This window comes from Sciurus vulgaris (assembly GCF_902686455.1).
Source record: "Sciurus vulgaris genome assembly, chromosome: 6".
Taxonomy (NCBI): domain Eukaryota; kingdom Metazoa; phylum Chordata; class Mammalia; order Rodentia; family Sciuridae; genus Sciurus; species Sciurus vulgaris.
In genome coordinates, this window is record NC_136466.1 from 109009244 (window position 1) to 109030107 (window position 20864).

At 36.1% G+C, this 20864-nt stretch overlaps 1 protein-coding gene across 8 annotated transcripts in view; it reads left to right on the forward strand.

Moving 5' to 3' along the window:
* The window catches only part of BDP1 (BDP1 general transcription factor IIIB subunit), a 98194-nt gene that overhangs the window by 3614 nt on the left and 73716 nt on the right, over positions 1-20864 (forward strand). For 5 of the 8 annotated variants that reach the window (XM_079143546.1, XM_079143549.1, XM_079143550.1 and 2 more), the window contains exons 2-9: positions 696-972; positions 2417-2526; positions 3871-3930; positions 5319-5450; positions 7589-7722; positions 9004-9098; positions 14289-14343; positions 16822-16965. In XM_079143546.1, coding sequence (XP_078999672.1) covers positions 696-972; positions 2417-2526; positions 3871-3930; positions 5319-5450; positions 7589-7722; positions 9004-9098; positions 14289-14343; positions 16822-16965 — 1007 coding nt within the window. Of the gene's footprint in view, positions 1-695; positions 973-2416; positions 2527-3870; positions 3931-5318; positions 5451-7588; positions 7723-9003; positions 9099-14288; positions 14344-16821; positions 16966-20864 lie in introns of those variants that run through there. The other 3 variants (XM_079143547.1, XM_079143552.1, XM_079143553.1) reach the window with 3 other exon arrangements.

Sequence of the window (20864 nt, forward strand, 5' to 3'; positions counted from 1 at the left end):
AGTAAAACAAACAAAAAACAAAAAAAGTTAAAACCTAAAAACAAAGCTCTGTTATCTAGTAATTCAAACTAGATTAATTAAGCTTTGTTCTGTAACTTAGGTTTTTGTTTGCTTTGAGGAAACTAAGCATATAATTATGTTCTCTATTGGGCTGAGGGACTTAAAGTTTGAAAAGATTAACTATATTCGTTAGAATTTACACAGGTTAAAAGATTTTAAACAAAACTTACTGTAGTCAGCATAAATCTTAAGTCATTGGAGGTGCTGGTGTGAACCCAGGCCTTGCACATTCTTTGCCACTAAACTGTACCCCTAAACCCCATTAATCTTTTAATTTACTTTATTTATTTTTTTAAATTTATTTTTATTGTAAACGAATGGGATACGTCTTGTTTCTCTGTACATGAAGTAGTGGCATACCATTTGTGTAATCATACATTTACCTAGGGTAATAGTTTTTGATTCATTCTGTCATTTTTTTTCTTCCGCCACCCCTCCCACTCCTCTTTTTCCTCTATACAGTCCCTTCTTCCTCCATTCTTGCCCCCCTCCTACCCCCCTTAATTTATTTTAAATAATGAGACTTAAGTGTTTTGGATTTTCATCAGACTAGATTTTAAAACTAGGATATGTAATAGAAGATTTGTGGTGTTCATTTTTCTTTTCTTTTCTTTCTTTTATTAAAATTTCAACAGTGATGAGAAGATTGCTAGTGAAAATAATGTTGAAGAGTCCAACAAATTGTCCTCCACTGTTTCACAGAGAAGAAAGCGAATATCAAGTACTTCTAGTTTGGTTAAGCCTAGCATCAGTCTTCCTTCACAGTCTCATCCCTTATCTATAGTTAATCAAGATGCTCCACAGCCAAACCCTATTCCAACGAAAGAGAAACAGCCATGCTCAGACAGATACCGAATATATAAAGCCCAGAAACTGAGGGAAATGTTAAAAGAAGAATTGAGAAAAGAGAAGGTAAGGGAGGAAAATCCCAATTTAATTGTTGCTCGCTAGATTTGTGTTTTTATGTTAGTATGGCATCATTTGGAAGAAAAATAAGCATCTATAGCAAAACCAGAATAACAACTCCTTTGGTTAATAGGTGATTGAGAAGTATGATGAACTTCATATTCAACTGGTATAATTTTTATGTACTTCATTCAATTATCTTTTTAATTTTTTCCATTTTTTAATTTGTGCATTATAGTTGTACATAATGGTGGGATTTGTTTTTTTTATATATATGTGTGTGTGTGTGTATACGTATATATATACATATGTATATATGTATATATATAAAATATAATTTGGCCAGTATCATTCCTCAGTGTTTTCCCTTTGTTTTTTATTGTTTTTGGTGAAGACAACAAGTAAAAGTTTTGTAAGAACATATACATAGATACATAAGCATAGTTATAAAATAAACCTTCAGAGATTTCACATAAAGATATCCAAGTGACATGCTATATATTTGAACAAGTATAGTTGAGCAGAATGAATTGGTAATGTTTTCTAAGTTGCTGGGTAGAAAATTACAAATGGGAAAAATTTGTGAAATGCCTGTAGTAGAGTCCATGTTCTTTATAATCTTGAAGACTAAATTTTTTTTTTTCCCCTGGAAGGACATGGTAATAGTAGTGAAGCATGCTGGCTCTGGAGTTAGATACTTAAGCTTTGAATCTTAGCTTTATCTCTTACTAGCTGTGTGATGGTGGGCAATTTAATTAATCTCTCTGTCTGTTTCTTCATCAGTAAAATAGGACCAATAATAGTATCTACATCATTGGAGGGTTGTGAACATTAAAAGAGTTAATACATGTGAAACATGTTTAAGCTTAAGTCTAGAAAATAGTAAGCGCTGGTGTGGTGGTGCATGCCTGTAATCCCAGCTATTTGGGAGGCCAGGGTGGGAGGATTGTGAGTTTGAGGCCAACCTGGGCAACACAGTGAGACCCCAAAAAAGAAAAAAATTCTGTTGAAAACATTAAGTGTCCACCAAATGTCAGTTCCTTTTATTAATTATAGAATGCATCTTTTTTTTTCCCCCTCTCCAATGCTAGAGATTGAGTCCAGGACCTCATGAATGATAGGCAAGCACTCTTATCACAGAGCTACACGTAGCTCCAATGAGCAGATTTTCTATATTGAACTTTTATCCAGTCCCAGTCACTTTAGTTTTTAAAAGCTAAAAGTACTGAGGGTGATGTGCTATAACTTTTTAATATTCAGTTTATAAATTTTCTCCTAAAATTAGGCATAGGAATAATAGGAATAGGAATAATAATAATTAATAATAATATTAATATTAAAACTCTTGGAATGAATGTGACAATAGACTGTATATTTGAATATAGTACATTTGAAATTCTTCTATATTTATAAAATAAAAGTGGATCTGTGTATGTGTTTGTGTATATAGAAACAATGGAAAAACAAATATGCTATAAATGAAAGTCAGAGGCCACCAGACCGTTCAAAAATGACTATGAGAGACTTCATATATTACCTGCCAGATAATAATCCAATGACGTAAGTAAAATTTATTTGTTTTAGTTTCTTTGTAGTAATTTAAGTACCACATTTAGTGTATAATTTCATGTTTTCCAAAAGCATGTTGACAAAATTAGTAGCACATATGCTATCCTATGATAGAATATTTTATAACTAGTGATCTTTTTTTCTTTTTTGTGGCACTGGGGATTGAACTCACACTTAAGCACTCTACCACTGAGCTACATCCCCAATCCTTTTTTTGTTTTGAGACAGGGTCTTGAGAAGTTGCCCACATTGGCCTTGAACCTGTGATCCTCCTATGTCCACCTTGGGAGTCCCTGGGATTATAGGCGTGCACCTCTGCCTGGTCTTTTTCTTCCCCTCCCCTCCCCTCCCTCCCCTCCCCTTCCCTCCTCTCCCCTCCTTTCCTCTCTCTTTTCTTCCCCTCCTCTCTCATGTGCTGATGATTGAATTCAGGGCCTTGCATGTGTGAAAGCATGTGCTCTACTGCTGAGCTATACCCCCAGCTGTGACATTGCAATTAACTGCTTTTTGGGGATGGTAAATGATACTCTTTATCTATGAAATGAAAAATAATTTTCCCTTGTTATATTAATTGCTAGGATGTAGTAAAAACCAATTAGGCAATTTTTCTTGATCACGATTGCAATCTCTTTCTTATTTACTATAACCTAATCTAAGGGCGCAATCTAAGATTTTATGCACTACCTTGTGATTAAATTCAGTGGCAGTTTGATTAGCAAATCTTCCAAGAACAAAACTTCAAAGTCTTGGGTGGGGTTGGGGGACAACAGAAGTCTTATATATAAATCTGCTGATTGTTGTGTTATTGATAGCTTAGCAGGTAGAGGTAGCATAGGCTCTTTCAGTGTTTACCAGGTGTTTGGCCCAGTTGAAGGAAGGGCCAGAAACCTAGATTTTTAGTTGTTTGACATATATGCATTGAAGACAAGCTACCCAGGTTTCTTCAGGCCTCAGGAGTGGGACCCTCCCTTTACTAAGGAATAAGGAATTACTAAGAGCATTTTCTACTTAGAGTCTAACAGATTATTTGTACTCAATGACAAATTTCTTACTGAAAAATTCCTTTTTTGCTTTTTTCCTTCCCTTCTGTTCCCTTCCCTGCCTTCCATGTTGGGGACTGAACTCAGGAACTTGAGCATACTAAACACACATTGAACTAAAACCCCAACTGTGACTGAAAAATTGATTGTTGGATTGTGCCATTATTAATGAAGTGCTATGGTTTATTATGTCTTTATAAAACATATGGAAGTTAATTTTCTTCTTGCTTACAGATAATTGACAAGATGTAAATAATTTAACTCATTAAAAAGTATTGTTATTTGTGTTTAATAGTTCTTCACTAGAACAAGAAAAGAAAACTGAAAAATCATTGACTCCAGTCCAGTCAAGAGAGTAAGCATTCCATCTTATTTTTTTTTTTAATGTATTCTATTATGGGAATTTTTTTTTTTTTAAATGAAATGATTTTGAGGTCTGTGTCCAGATTTTTCTTTGATTATAAAATATATTTTTACTTTTCAGCCTTGTATTTATTTATTTATTTATTTATTTATTTTTTGTGGTCTGGGGATTGAACCCAGGACCTTGTGCTTGCAAGGCAAGCACTCTACCAACTGAGCTATATCCCCAGCCCCACCCTTATAATTAATAAGCAGTTCATACAAAAATAGAGAAAGTTCTCTTAAGGAAAATTTTTTTAAAAAAGAAATGATCCATCAAATTACATTTGATTGAATTTTTTTCCCTATTTTGGGGATTGAACCCAGGGGCACATTACTACTGAGCCAAATCCTCAGCCCTTTTTTTTTATTTATTTTGAGGCAGGGTCTCCCTAAGTTGCTTAGGGGCTTGCTAAATTGCTGAGGCTGGCCTTGAACTTGCAGTCCTCCAGCCTAAGCTTCCTGAGCTGCTTGGATTATAAATGAACACCACCATGCCCAGCTCCAGCCCTTTTTATTTTTTATTTTGAGGCAGGGTCTTGCTAAATTGCTTAGGGCCTTGCTAAGTTGCTGAAGTTGACTCAAACTTAGGATCCTCCTTCCCCAGCCTCCCAAGTCTCTGGGATCTCAGGCATGTACCCTATAACTGGCTTGACTGGATCTTTGTATTTTTGTGGTGCAGGGGGATGGAACCCAGGGCCTTATGTGTTCTGGGCAGGTGCTTTGCTACTGAACTACCTTCTAGCCTTGATTGAGTTTTTAAAATAGACTCACTTAAGAATAAAAGTAACTTTATTTAAATCAACTTGAAAGGCCCACACTATTTGTATAATGCATATTTAACTGACCAGATGTTAAGTTAAAACTAGTAGAACAACAAAACTTTGTTGTTGTTTTAGAAAAATAATGTTTGCCTGATACAAAATTCGAAAGGAACAATAGTGAATATTGTAAAAATTCTTCTACCTCTGATCAAATCTAGCTTCTTTTTCTTTGTAAATCTCAAAGTTAGCATACTATGTACACTGTTCTGCAATGGGTTTAGCCACTATGTATAGTCTGTGAGTGGAGATACTGAAGAGTTAATAAAATGTTCTGGAAGTAAGTGCTAAGTAACTGGAAGGATTATTCTTATTAATCCCGTAATAACTGGATGGTTTGCAATGATACTGAGTTGAAGTAGAATAGATGAGCATTTATTTCTCTAATTAATTGATTTTGTTGCTAGAAATTAAGTGTAGGGCCTTGAACCTGCTGAGCATGTATACTGCTACTGAGTTATACCTCCACCCTAGGAAATACTTCTCTAAGCTATGGAAATTAACTTATCTTTACATTTAGTAGGCAGGAAAATAAGAGCACTGTTGATGTTGAAGATAATGAAGAAATGGAAGAAGAGACAGATGATGGGCCATTGCTGGTTCCTCGAGTAAAAGTGGCAGAAGATGGTTCTATTATTTTGGATGAAGAAAGGTAAGTTGGAGATTTGTTGTGGTCGCCAGAACAAGCCTGCCTTGTCTAGGGAGAGAGATCCTGTTTCTGAGTCTGTCATCATCACTTAGGCTGCAGTGTTTCCATTTACATCATGAATGCTATAAACAGAAAATGCTATTAAGTTATAATTTGTAGCTTTTCTTTTTTTGAGAGGATGGCCTTCTAAATTGCCCAGACTGGCCTTAAACTTGAAATCCTCTTGCCCCAGCTCTCTGCATCACCCAGTAACTGGATTATAGGCACATGCCTCCCTACCCAGCTAATTTTTTGCAGTTTTTGTATGTTTTATAGGAGATGATACTGTTGCTCTGTCATACATTAGTCTAACACCATTGTTTTACTGACCTTACTGGTAATTGAGCTGAGCTGTTAAACTAATTACATGCAGTTCTCCACTGAGGATAGATTTCTAGAATTAATCTTGAAATCAGTATTCAGCTTTTTATGTAATTAATTTATATCACGTTCTGGCATGTGGTGATAAATAATGAAACAAGCTTAACATTTTATGATTTTTTGTTAAGGTGAGATTTAATTCATTTTCTGCTTTTACAGTTGTAAAATTAAATTTCTCATTTGGCATTGCACAATTCATTTTTCTTTCTAAAGTGAATTATTTTGTAAAGAGTATGCTAAATTAATAAGTTAGTAAATAAAGGAAAATGGAAAGTTTTTTGCCTAATTAGTAAAACAATTTTTTCCCCTCTCCCTGGTACTGGGGATTGAATCCAGGCACCCTCTACCACAGAGCTACATCTGCAGCTCTTTTCAATTTTTTTTTTTTTTTTTTTTGGTACCGGGGATTGAACACAGTGGTACTCTACCATTGAGCTGTATTCCCAGCCCTTTTTATTTTTAAGGCAAGTTCTCAAAAACAGGGCCTTGTTAAGTTGCTGAGGCTGACTGTGAACTTGAATCCTCCTATTTCAGTTTCCCGAGTAGCTGAAATTATGGGCGTGTATTACTACTCCTGGTTTATATAACCCAGCAACTCTGGAGGTGAAGGCAGAGGATCAGAAGTTTGAAGCCAACCTTAGTAACTTAGTGATACCCTAATCAAAAAATAAAAAAGGCCAGAGTGTGCATGTATGAATATGTAGCAGTAGATCCTATCTCTGTTTACAGCTATAATGCACCAATAAAAAAAGTATGGAAAAAAAAATAAAGGCCGAAAATGTACCTCAGGGGTGAAGCATCCTGGATTCAATCCCTACTACTTAAAAAAAAAAAAAAAAATCCAAACTAAAAAATAATAATAATAAAAATATGATGATTAAACATGAATGTGGTAGTGCTAATAATATTTTGTTTGCTTTTTTTCCTTTAGTTTGTGATGGTGAGTTTACTGGTTGATGAAGAGTTAAAAGTGTATTTAACTGCTTTGTCTGTAGGAATATAAAATATAAAATGCTTATATTTCTCAATATCCTCATAATGCCTAGCATAATAATATATATAGAATATATGAGGCACACAGAAGGCAACAAAACATTTTTTAGGTTCGTCAAAATTACTGTGCCACATCCCCAGCCCTTTTTATTTTTTCTTTTGAGATATCACTTCGATAAATTGCTTAGGGCATTGCTAAGTTGATGAAGCTGGTTTTGAACTGGTAATTCTCCTGTCTCAGCCTCCCAAGCCATTGGGATTGCAGGTATGCGCCCCTATACCTGGCCTTTTTTTTTTTTTTTTTTTTTTTTCTCCTCTGATACTGGAGATTGAACCCAGGGGTACTCTGCCATGGGGTATATCCCTAGTCATTTTATTTTGAGTTGCTAAGACTAGCCCCCAAGTTATGACCCTTTTGCTTTAACTTCCTGCGTTGGGATTATAGATGTGTGCCACCATGTCTGGCTTAATTGCACCCACGTTATTTTCTGAACTTTATATTGTTATTGTGGATTTTGAAAACAGGTTGGTACTTGTTTCTACTTCTTGGTAATCACATTTTAAGTAACAATTTGATATTTGGAAAGTACACATATTTCAAATATATATTACTGTCATTTTTGTTTGAAATGTATAGTAAACGTTTTAAAGTATAGCTGTTTAAATCTCATTTACTATTTGTTTTCTTATTTTTATTGTGGCTCTATTTGAAAATGTGTTTCTTTTAGTTTAACTGTAGAAGTTTTAAGGACAAAGGGCCCCTGCGTTGTTGAGGAAAATGATCCTATATTTGAGCGTGGTTCTACAACTACGTATTCCAGCTTTAGGAAAAACTATTACTCTAAGCCATGGTCTAATAAAGGTAACTAATTTTCATTAAAAATTGTTTAAGTTACTTACTTGAAATGAAATAAACTGTATTTCTGACTTACGTCATATGGAAACTCCTATGTTGTTTTCTGTCCAGCAAATTTTTTGGCACCTCCCACCTGTTCCTACTATGGAAATGTATCCTTGGTTTAATTATATTAGAAATCTTTGGAAGAATTAGTTCTTTGGTCATTTTGTCTGAAATCTTCCTTTGTCAAATCCTTTTACAAAGAAATGCCATTTAAATGAAAAATTAACATTTCTAATGGTCATAATATTCTACTTAAGATAATATAACGTAATAAAGATTCTATTTTTTTTTTTTCTTCCTGTGTGCTAGGGGATTGAACCATGGACTTCACACATGCTAGGCATGCTACCACTGAACTATCCCAGCCCCCTAAAGTTACTATAGGTAAAAATCAGGCTGTTAAACAAAGTATACAGTACGTATTGCATGGTGATGCTTATTACTTTTTATTACATAAGCATTAGAATTTTGGGAAGAAATTCAAAAATATAGAGCAGAAGGGAAGAGTCTATACTTCCTTTCTCTGACTACACCATTCCTATTCACTTGATACATGAGAAATTGTATCAAGTTTCTCATGTATTTTTTTTTTTTTTTTTTTAGCTACTTTTTAATGTTTTTAGGACATCTTAGGTGCACACATCCCCAATTCTGGCTGTGACTGACAACTTTCTTCAAGGTGTTTTGAATGAGACCAGATAACAATGTCTTTAAAAATTCTGGATGCGTGCCATGGAGCATGCCTGTAATCCTAGAGTCCTAGAGACTTGGGAGACTGAGACAGGAGAATTGTTAAGTTCAAGGCAGCCTCAGCAACTTAGCAAGGCCCTAAGCAGCTTATTGAGATGCTGTCTCAAAATAAAAAAGGCTGGGTATGTGGCTCAGTGGTCAAGCACCCTTGGATTCAATCCCAGTACTCCCTGCCCTCCCAAAATTAACTATGGCTGGTTTGGTATGAGCATAAAAATTTCTTATGTTACCTTTTTTTAAAAAAAAAGTTTTAGAGCTGAAGAAATAGCTTATTTTAGAGAGCGCTCACCTAGCATGTGCAAGGGCTGCAGTTCGAATCCCCCACGCCTCAGAAGGAAAAAAAAAATATTTTAAAGATATTGTTTCGATATTCCATGACTATTTTTTCAATAAGAAAGTACTGTGAAATTTATTTTTAACTCATAATATATGCTTATGTAGAATTTCTTTCCTCTGAAAATAGTTTCAGTGATTCTCAATCTTATTTTACAGAAACAGATATGTTCTTTTTAGCCATCAGCATGGTAGGAACTGACTTTTCTATGATTGGACAACTCTTTCCTCACAGAGCAAGAATAGAAATTAAGGTAAAGTAAACCCATAACATTTGTTGATTGGAAAAAATCCAAATGTTGCTTTTTTTTTTTTTTTTTTTTTTTACCTTTGGTCTCATTCATGTCCATGTTTTTTCACAGTGATGTTTATGTTACATTTTTCCTTTTTTGCCTGAGAAGTAAAGCAGTATTTCTCAATTGTGTTTTTGGTAAAATCTCCTTAACTTTAGTATGACTGTACTTAATTTTAGAATTACTTCTAAAATAGATTTGAGGGAGTACTAATAAAGGCACCGAAATTAATGTAAGAGTTGGACAATGAAAAGAGAAGATAAATATATAAGAACACTTTTTTTTTTTGGTAATGGTGAGGATTGAACTGAGGGCCTTATACATAATGGGCAGGTGCTCTACCACTGAGCTATATCCCTAAACTTAAGGTAGCCTTTGGGACACAAAATATATTTTTAAATTTTCTAGAATAGCATAAAGAGAAGAATGGTATTATTAGCAATAGCAATGATATCAATTATAGCTGTTACATGGCTGGAGGATGGATTTTCTCTTTATACAAATCTCCTGGGTTGGAGTGCCTCTATGTGCTATCACTCTGTTGCTGCAGTGCATTACCTAGCCATAATCTTTGGACTTCATTTCCTACTCTATCACATTCATTACATTAATAAAAATTGCCAATAGGAAAGATCATTTCCCCCCGAAGAACCAGATTAGGCATTGATTGATTGCCTGGGGGTTTTATGTAAGGTGTATTGTACAGTATGACAGACTATCCTTCCTCACTGCATTACTGCATTTCTTCAAAAGATGAAAAACAGCTTATTCTTTTTTTTTTTTAGTTGTAGATGGATACAATACCTTTATTTTGCTTATTTATTTTTATGTGGTGCCGAGGATTCAACCTAGTATCTCCCACATGCCAGGCAAGGACTCTACCACTGAGCCACAACCCCAGTCCTGCTTGGGTGCTTAACCACCAAGCTACATGCCAAGCCCCTTTAATTTTTATTTTGAGACAGGATCTCAGTAGGTCCTTAGGGCCTTGCTAAGTTGCTAAGGCTGGTCTTGAACTTGTGATCTTCCTGTCTCAGCCTCTAAGTCCCTGGGATTATAGCCATGTGCCACTGTGCCCAGCTTATTTTGAGAATTTTTTTACAACTTCGTTTATGAGAAGAATATTGGTTAATGGTTTGTAGTTTTTCTTTGTTTCCTTTTTTGAAGTGCTAGGGATTGAACTCAGGCCTTCTATATGCTAAACATGTGTTCTACTGTTGAGTCACATCTCTAGCCCTTGTAATTTTCTTTTAATGTCCTTGTCTTGTTTTAGCATGAAGATTAAAGAAAATGAGTTGGAAAATGTTCTCTTATTTGCTTCCTGAAAGAACTTAAGATTAATACTGTTTCTTCTTTAATGTTTGATAGAATTCACTAGTGAAATCATCTAATCAGGTGATTTTCTTTGGGGGAAGGGTTAGATGATAAATTTCTTTAATACGTATGGGGCATTCAGATTTTCAGTTTCAACTGGCCTCAATGGCATATACCTGTCTTGCTCTAGTTAGGAGACTGAGACAGAAGAGTTGCTTGAGCCTAAGAGTTTACAATGAGACCCTGTCCTTAAAAAAAGAAAAGTTTAGTGTTAGAGTACTTTCCTAGTATGTGTGAAGCACTGGGTTCCATTCTCAGCACCACAAATAAACAAATAAATAAATAAATAAATAAATAAATAAATAAATAGAAAGGTTCAGTGACAAGTAAAAATTTGTTTAAGAGTTTTAATTTTTTGTAACAGTTTTGATGCAAAACTTAAATTTATAGGCATTAGATTTCATATTCTCATTTATTTATTTATTTTTCCTTTTAGTATCAGGGATTGAACCCAGAGGCACTTAACCACTGAGCCACATCCCTGCCCTGTTTTGCATTTTTTTTATTTAGAGACTGGATCTCACTGAGTTGCTTAGCTGCTTGCTTTCACTGAGGCTGGCTTTGAATTTTTGATCCTCCTGCCTCAGCCTCTGGAGCCTCTGGGATTACCGTGCTGGACTTATTTTTCTTTTTAATTTAACTTGAAATTTTTGCCTTTAATCATTTCAAATAATATATTCCTTTTCTACAAAAGATAGGGAAATCTTTATTATATATTCTTTTTTTGTATTATGTTAGCCTTGGATAAAAAGAAAATAAAATATCATTTTACATTTCACTGTATTGATTTGGTTCATTTACATATAATGTAATATAATTGGCTTTCCATGTCTGCTGTTCTGTGGATTAAACCAACTGTGGATTGAAAATATTTAAGGAAAAAAGTCTGTAGTAAGCATTTGTGCATTTTTTTTCCCTTGTCATTATACCCTAAATAAGACAACATAACAGCTATTTACATAGCATTCACATTATTTATATTTTGCTAAATAATGTAATCTAGAGGCAGTTTAAAGTATATGAGGGCCAGGTGTGGTGGCACATGTATGTAATCCCAGTGGCTCAGGAGGCCGAGGCAGGAGGATCAAAAGTTCAAGGCCAGCCTTAGCAACCTATCAAGACCCTAAGCAATTTAGGGAGACCTTGTCTTAAAATAAAAATGACATATGTTGCTCAGTGGTTATATACCCCTGGGTTCAATCCCTGGTACCAAAATAAATAAATAAAAAATAAAGTGTATGAGATCATATATGCAGTTTATAATCATGTACTGTGCCATTTTATACAAAAATTTCTTTTTTGTGGTACTGGGATTTGAACCCAGGGCCTCTGGCATGCCAAGCAAGTCTTCATATCCCAAGCCCCTATGCAAGGATTTTTATCATCTGTTGGGTGGTCGTGGAACCAGTTCCCACCAATATAGAAGACTAAGAATCAACAATAATAGATATGTCTGGGTTTAAGTCTAACATTACTCTCTCTCTCATTTTTTAAATTCCTTTTTCCTATCTTCTTTTGGGTTAATCATTTTCTGTTTCATCATTTTTCTCTTTACTTTCTTTATACTTCACAGATAATGACTTTTTTTAATTTCTTTGTACTGGGGGTTGAATTCAGGGGTGCAGTCACTGAGCTACATCCCCAACCCTTTTTATTATTTATTTATTTATTTATTTATTTTTGCGGTGCTGGGGATCGAACCCAGGGCCTTGTGCTTGCAAGGCAAGCACTCTACCAACTGAGTTATCTCCCCAGCCCTATTTTTTATTTTTGAGACAGAGTTTTAAGGCTCTCTTGGAACTTGCCATCCTTCTCCGTCTCAGCCTCAGCCTCCTGAGTCTGTGGGATTACAAGTGTGTGCCACCATGCCCAGCATCTCTTATTATTATTATTTTTTTAATTAGAGCATTATAGTTATACATAGTAGCTGGGTTCATTCTGGCAAAATCATACATGTGTGGAATTTGTTTTAAGTTCCTGTTCTTTTTCCTGCTCCTTCCCTCTATTCTACAGATCTTCCTTTTGCTCATCTATTTATTTAGTTTTGATTGGTTCTTTCTACTTATACATAAAAGGGTGAAGTTCCCTTGGTATATTTATATGTGTACATAGTATTATTTTTTAAAAGTTCATTCCACATTTCTTCCCCCTTTCCCGTCACTTCTCCCTCCCTCTTGATCTCCATCTTATACTCTACTGATCATCCTTAAGTCTTTATTATATTTGATCCTCCCCTCCTTCATTTCCTTATTTTGTTCTAGCTTCTGCATATGAGAGAAACATTTGACAATGATTTTCTGAGACTGGGCTTACACAAATAATAACTTCTTTCTGGGTGCTGTGTGCATGTCTCTAATCTCAGCAATTTTGGAGACTGAAGCAAGAAGTTTGCAAATTTGAGGCTAGCCTGGGCAACTTAGTGAGACCCTATCTCAAAATAATAATAATAAGAATAATTTTTTAAAAAGGACTGGGCTATAGCTCAGTGGTAAAGCCCTCTTGGCTTTAATCTCCAGTACCAAAAAACAAAACCAAAAAAACCCTTTCACAAATGTAATTTTTTTTGTTGCCTATTCCTGTGCTATGATCTTTAAAGTCCTTTTTTACTTCTACATACCTTATAAACCCCATCTTACAGTGAACTTAATGATTTTACATTACAGAGTCTTTTTGTTGGGCATGTGGAACCAGAAACCAGAGGCTTTAGGAGGCTGCAGCAGAAGGACTGCAACTGGACTGATTGGGCAGTTTAGCAGGACTCTGTCTCAAAATAAAAAAGGGCTAGGGATGTACTCAGTGGTAATATAGCACTTGCCTAGCATGTGTGAGGCCCTGGCTTCCATTCTTAGTACTGGGGAAAAAAAAAAAAAAAAGTTAGTCTTCAATATTGAGTACATATTCACCTTTCTTAGTGCCTTCCCCCCCCCCCCCCCCTTCGGTTCCAGGGTTAAACCTAAGGGCACTTTACCACTTAGCTATATTCCCCAGCCCTTTTTATGTTTTATTTTGAGTTAAAGTCTCACTAAGTTACTCAGGGCCTTGCTAAATTGCAGAAGCCAGCCTTGAATTTATTATCCTGCTGCAGCCTCCTGGGTTGCTGGGATTACAGTCATGTTCCCGCCCAGCTCTGGTGATGTTCATTTTTTCCTGTAGGTCTGAATGGGTACTCTGCTGTTTTTGTTTTGTTTTGTTTTGTTTTGTTTTTTCCTTTAACATTTCTAGTTGTAGATGGACACAATACCTTTATTTTTTTTTAAATTTTTTATGTTGTGCTGAGGATCCAACCTAGTGCCTCACACATGCTAGACAAGTTCTCTATCACTGAGCCACAATCCCAGCCCAGTACTCTGCTATTGAAAAGTTTTCTGTACTTTCGTTTACCCAAATGTTCTCTTTTAACCTTGTTGGTTTTCGTCTTTTGCTTTTTTGTGATGCTAGGGATCAAAGCCTGAACCTCAGGCATTCTAGACAAGCACTCTGCCCTGAGCTACATTCAAAGACTAGCCACCTTCTTCCTCTTGCTCTTCCTCTTCCTTCTCCTCCTTATGTTATTCATAAGTTTTATTTTAATGTTTGCTAATTTAAAAAATAACCTTTAGGGCTGGGGAGGTAGCTCAGTCGGTAGAGTGCTTGCCTTGCACAAGGCCCTGGGTTCAATCCCCAGCACCACAAAACAAACAAAAAAAACAAACAAACAAACAAAAAAAAACCACCTTTAACCTTTACTCACTTAATGGGAGACAATTACTATAGGTTTTGTTTTGTTTCTTTTAACAGAACAAATTTAAACGTGAAGAAAAAACAAATGGATGGAGAATAGACAAAGCATTCCGTAAGTATTACAAATCTCTTTTACAAAGTATCATTTGGAGAGGATAAAAATAATTCTCTTTGACTGTAGTGTGTAGTGCGTCTTCTTTCTTTTTTTTCTTTTATGCTAAAGAACAGATTTTATTCTCCATTTTCCCCATCACTAAAATAGCACATGGCATAGTGTAGTGTGTCTTTCTTGTTTTTAAAAATCAATTTATAGCTGGGTGCAATGGCGCAGGCCTGTAATCCCAATGACTCGTGAGGCTGAGACAGGAGGATCGAAAGTTCAAAGCCAGCCTCAGCAATGATGAGGCACTAAGCAACTCAGTAAGACCCTGTCTCTAAATAAAAAAATGCAAAATAGGGCAGGGGATGTGCCTCAGTTGTTGAGTGCCCCTGAATTCAATCCTTGGTATCCCCCCACCCTCCTCCAAAAAATAAAAAAATCAGTTTACAGCCAGGCATGGTGGCACATACCTATAATCCCAGTGGCTGGGGGTTGAAGCATGGCTGAGGCAGGAGCATAGCAAGTTCAAGACCAGTCTCAGCAACTTAGCAAGACTCTAAGCAACTCGGTGAGACCCTGTCTCAAAATTCCTGCTATCAATCAATAAATAGACATGTTTACACATAGTTAAAAGTGTAGTTCGGGATTCCTGGTGTCATGATGTAAGCTGGCTGTTCCAATATGGCTGCACACTGTCGTGATCTGCTTCTCTGCCACAGGCCCAAAGCAACAGGGTCAATTGATCATGGCCTGGAACCTCCAAAACTGAATTTTCTAAATGAAAATAAATTTAAAAGCATTCTTGTGACTGCGACTTCTCTGAATGCCAAGTCAAAGGAAAAGAAAGAAATCCTGTTCGGTTCCTTGCCTTTGAAGCCTCAGGACAGTGCTGAAGATCAAATCCAGTGCCTCACACATGCTAGGCAAGCGCTCTACCACTGAGCTACAACCCCAGCCCTCAAAATGCATTTTTAAAAAGATGGACTGATGTTCCAAGGCTCTGACACGCCCATCTCCCTCACCTGCCAGGGAAAAACTCAGTGCTGAGGAATTTAGTTCTCAACCTCTATCCTCGTCTAGACTGCAGGATGGATCTAACTAGAAAAGACTCATTAATGACCTAAACCAAGGAACCACGCAGCCCAAGATACATTCCTTTGCTTCCTTACAACAACAGAAGACTGCGAGCATTTTTTAAAGGCAGAATGTATCTTCCCTTGGCATGGGTGCCTGCCTATCGCCTCTCTACCACCCTCAGATTATCCCTTCTGTTCTCCTGCCTTTAAAGTGGTGATGTGTAATGAGACAAGGAAGTAATAGGATTGCTATAGTAGTGTGTTATGCAGTAATAATAAGCTGTATTTGGTATTTGCCTGAACTTGTAAAACTAAAAGGCACCTGGTGATAAACTTGCTGTGTGGCAGGATGACACTCCTGAACAATGCTGATAAAAACCTTTATCTATGATTTGAGTGGGGGCTCCTAGTATAGTCGTGTTCTGGCCTTTATCGATGAAGACCAGAGCATGACTGGGCTGAAAATCACTACTTAAACCCCTGGACTTTTGGAGCAAACTGTCAGCAGCACCATGACCAGAGGACTCCTCATGGCTCTGTCTCTTGACTGCCCCGGCTGCTGTCCACTCTATCACTGATTGCTGATCAACCTGTCACAGAAGCCAGATTACTGACCACCTCTCTTGCGGCGATGACTGCCACCCGCCTCCGGCTTATTGGACACCCGAGGACATCCAAAGACATCCGAGGAGCTGAAAGAGGCTACGCCTGAGAAGAATCCCCGCGGTCTTGCTGACTGACTTCTTGGATAAGAGATGTTACATTGAATAAGTCCATGGGGATTGGACTCTAGGTGAACAAGGGAGTGAATCTTCAATGTATATGTGACTTGCTAATATTTGGAATGTCAAGTTGAGTGTGCACTACATGAATAAAATCCACTTGTTGGAACTAAAAAAAAAAAAAAAAAAAAAAAAAAGTGTAGTTCGGATTTTGACAATAATATGTGTGTGACCACCACTCCAAATGTATATGGAACTTTTTTTTTTTTTTTAAATATGGAACATTTTTATTGCTTCACAAGTTTAGTTGGTTCCCCTTCAATCAATTAAATTCTGTCCTCCTGACCCCAGGCATCTACTAGTCATTTGAATCTCCATGGTTTGGTTTAGAATGTTTCAGAATGCCTTATTCATGGAATCATTCAGTATGTACTGTTTGGTGCTTGGTTTCTTTTACTCACTATTTTAGAAATTCACTCATTTTATTGCTTATATTAGTAGTTCCTTTTTTAATTTTTAGACTAATAGTTTTTCCTCTCTGTATGGTCTTTTATGTACTTGTTTATCCATTATTTCGCTGATAAGTAAGCCTATTTCCTTTTGCTGTTGTACTATTTTAAAAACTAGAAATTCTTTTTCTTTTTTTAAAAATAAATACTTGAAGCTTTTTTTTCCATTTTTTTTTTAAACAGAGGAAAAGCGCCCTTTTGACTTCGATTTTTTTGCTCATTTGCTTCAGAAAGTTCTTGCTGAGGAAGAAAAAAGAAAACAAAAATCCGTTAAAAGTCAGAGTTTAAAGGAGAAGAAACCCTCTAAACCACGGAAAAATGTAAAAGGTATTGATTTTATAAGAAAGTTTGTAGTTTTTACTTAGTAATAATGAACTTACAATATTGTCCCTCAGGAATTGAGAGTTTAGGTATAGCTCAGGTAGTTGAGATCATCAGGGCATTGGAGAGACTTGGTTTTTCTTTACCTAGCCAGTGAAGTGAGTCAAAACAGCACCTCCTTATAAAATTTTATGATTGTCATGGTTGGGCTACTTGACATCATTTTGACATTTAGTGAATTGTTCTAGTTAATCAAAGAGCATCAGAGTTTTTGAGTGTCATGATCTATTTGGTTATTTATTTTCTGCAAAACAAATGTTTTAAAATTCTAATATTTTAAAAGGTAGAACTCTGATATTTTGGGGATTGTGACTAGATTGTATTTTTTGAGCACAGCTTAATTTCTGAAGGTTGATGTTGACTAGCACCAGGGAGAAAATAGTATTTTTGTGGGTATTTCTATTTTTAGATTTTCATTTTCTTAAAACTTTGAATGCTGGACTTTTTTTTTTTTTTTAATTTTTTAGTTGTCAATGGACCTTTATTTTATTTATGTATTTGTGGTCTGAGAATCGAACCCAGTGCCTCATACATGCTCGGCAAGTGCTCTACCACTGAGCCACAATCCCAGCCCTGAATGCTGGACTCTTAAGAATGATGTTCAACTAATCACATAATTAAAGAATCTTGAAACTATAGTGAAACCTTATACATTAGTTTACATCCCAGGTCCTTTTCCATTGTTGTAAACACTGAAAAACAGCCCCAAAGATCCTACATCACTTTTTCCTAAGCTCTCAGAATGTAAGTAGGGGCAGAAGCAGGACTCAAACTTAGAATTGTGAGAGCCTGTGGTGGAAGTCCCCAAGACCACCACCACATTTCGTTATTGGTTAGGAGTACTAACAGTGTTCAGCACCCTATGCCTGGCATATACCAAAATTCCGGACCACCAAAAGGAAAGCACTTCATTATAAACCACATTATTTGTACAAACAGTAGGCACAGCAAGCCACTCTTATCAGAGTGGTAGAAACCGTTTCGAAACCACGGTCCCAGACATGGCCCAATGAGGCCCAATGAGAAGTTGCAAAACATGCTATATTTACTCTTCTCTGTACAAAGCCAATCTAGAATTTTTCTAGAGCGTCGTACCTCTGTCTTTGATAACTAAAGTTACTTTGTTCTTCTGGTAGCAGTGGGATTAAACATGGCTTTGTGCATGCTGGGCAAGTGCTGTACCACTGAGCTATGTCCTCAAGACTTTTTTTTTTTTTTTTTAATAAGTTTATTTTGAGACAGGGTCTTGCTAAGTTTCCCAGGCTGACCTTTGAATTTGTGATCTCCTCCTGCCTCAGCCTCCTGAGTAGCTCGGGTTACAGATGTATACCACTGTGCCCAGTTCATATTTCATTCGTTAGTCAAAAAAAAAAAAAAAAATTCTTTTTAATTTAACTATATTTAACCTTAGAAGATTAAGATGTATTGTTTCTTCTTGTGATTATCATGTAAACAATATGAGTAACTCACTATATCTTATTTAATGTAAGAATTTTAAAGATACATTATTATAGCTCAATTTAGTAATTCATGGTTATTTTCACTGAATAAATCAAGTGTTTTCTCAATTTAGAAATCTTATTTTCACTTTTTTTTTTTTAAACCCAGAGGCACTTTACCAGTGCACCATATCCCCATTCTTTTTTATTTATGAGACAAGGGTCTTGCTTAATTGCTTAGGGTCTTACTAAGTTGCTGAAGCTGGCTTTGAACTTGCAATTCTTCTGCCTTAGCCTCCTGAGTCTCTGGATTATAGGCTTGCACCACCATGCCTGGTTTATTTTCACTTTTTTTAAAATGTAAGTGAATGAAATTGAATTTTATTATCATTCGAGATGGGATATTTTTAGAGAAGATGTCTTATCAACCATGATTTTGAAATTAAGCTTGTTTTTGGTTTGGATCCTGCCCTAAGTCTGTTTTGTGCTGCTGTAACAGAATACCTGAGTCTGAGTAATTCCTAGAGAACAGAAATTTATTTCTCATAGCTCTGGAGGCTGAGAAATCCAAGATCAAGGCATCTGTGATCTGGTGAGGCCTTCTTGCTACTTCATACATGGTAGAAGGGCAAAGGGGGGCAGTGAACGTGACCTTTCTCAATACTGGTTATTAATTTTTCCATGAGGACAGAGCACTCTTGGTCTAATCACCTTGTAAAGATGCCACTTTGTGATATTGTTACAGTGACAAATTTCAACCTGAGTGTTTTGAAGATATTCAGACCAAGCCATGCTATTTTCGTGGTGATCTCTGGTTTTTTTTTTTTTTTTTTTCATCTTCATCTTTTGAAATAATTAAAAAATAATTCATGTTTTTATATTTTGATGCAGTTGACTGTTGATATGCCTTAGTAGGCAGGGCAATAGCAGTTAATTTAATTTAATTTAATTTTCTTTTATTTTACTTTTTGGTACCAGGGATTAAACTCAGGGTCATTTGAACACTGAGCCACATCCCCAGCTCTATTTGTTTAAAGACAAGATCTCACTGTGTTGCTTAGCACCTTGCCATTGATGAGGCTGACTTTGAACTAGTGATCCTCCTGCCTCAGCCACCTGAACTGCTGGGATTATAGGCGTGTGCCCCTGCACCCTGGTACTAGCAATTATTTTAAAATATTTGTTACAAATATTCTTTTTTTTTTTTTTTTTTTTTTTTTTTTTTGCGGTGCTGGGGATTGAACCCAGGGCCTTGTGCTTGTGAGGCAAGCACTCTACCAACTGAGCTATATCCCCAGCCCTACAAATATTCTTCATTGGGCTGGGGTTGTGGCTCAGTGGCTGAGTGCTTGCCTTACATGTGTGAGGCACTTTGTTCAATTCTCAGCACCACATATATTTTAAATAAATAAAGAAATAAAGGTTCATCAACAATTGAAAAAAAATATTGTTCATTGAGCTAGGAGCAGTGGCACACTCCTATAATCCCAGTGACTTGGGAGACTGAGGCAGGAGGATTGCAACTTCAGAGTCCTAAGCAACATAGCAAGACCATGTCTCAAAATTTAAAAAAATGGGAACTGGTGTTATTTACACACACACACACACACACACACACACACACATTTGGTGGTGGTTGTTCAAAAACAGAAAAAGAAAAAGAAAGATGGAGGGTTGGTCTTATGAAAATCAGTGGAATATCAGCTATAGAGTAGAGTAAAGCAACCAGGCCCTTGGGAGGGAGGAAAAAGGAAAATACTGGGTAATGATATTGGCCAAATTATATTTTTATATTGAGTTCATGTGTGAATATATAATAGCAATTTCATTCATTATATACAACTACAGTGCACCAATAGAAAAAAAAAATGAAAACACAAATGAGGAGCGATTCAATTCTTGAATACTTTCTCCCACCTGTTATGAACACTTTTCTGTTCATATATATCTGTATGTCTTAGAGTATATGTAAGTTTTTTTGATTCATAAAAATGGAATCACATATATACATATATCTTTCTACCATTTGATTTTTTAAAATGTAACAGCACGTTTTGAAATCTTTCACTTTACTGTCTTTAAACCCATCTCATTGTTCTTATTGCCTTTGTGAATTTTTTATGTTTGTGTGGTGGTAGGGTTTGCACCCAGGGCTTTGTGCATGATGATTATTTGCTTTATCACTGAGCTGCACCCTGCCTGGATTTTTTTTTTTTTTTTTTTTGGTAGTGGAAATTGAATCCTGTGGTACTCTACCACTGAACTACATCCCTAGCCTTATTTATTTTTAATTTTGAAACTTTGTCTTACTAAGTTGCTGAGATTTTTCTCAAACGTGGGATCCTCCTACTTCAATCGTCCCTGTTGCTTGAATTACAGGTGTGTGCCCGGACACCTGACACTGCG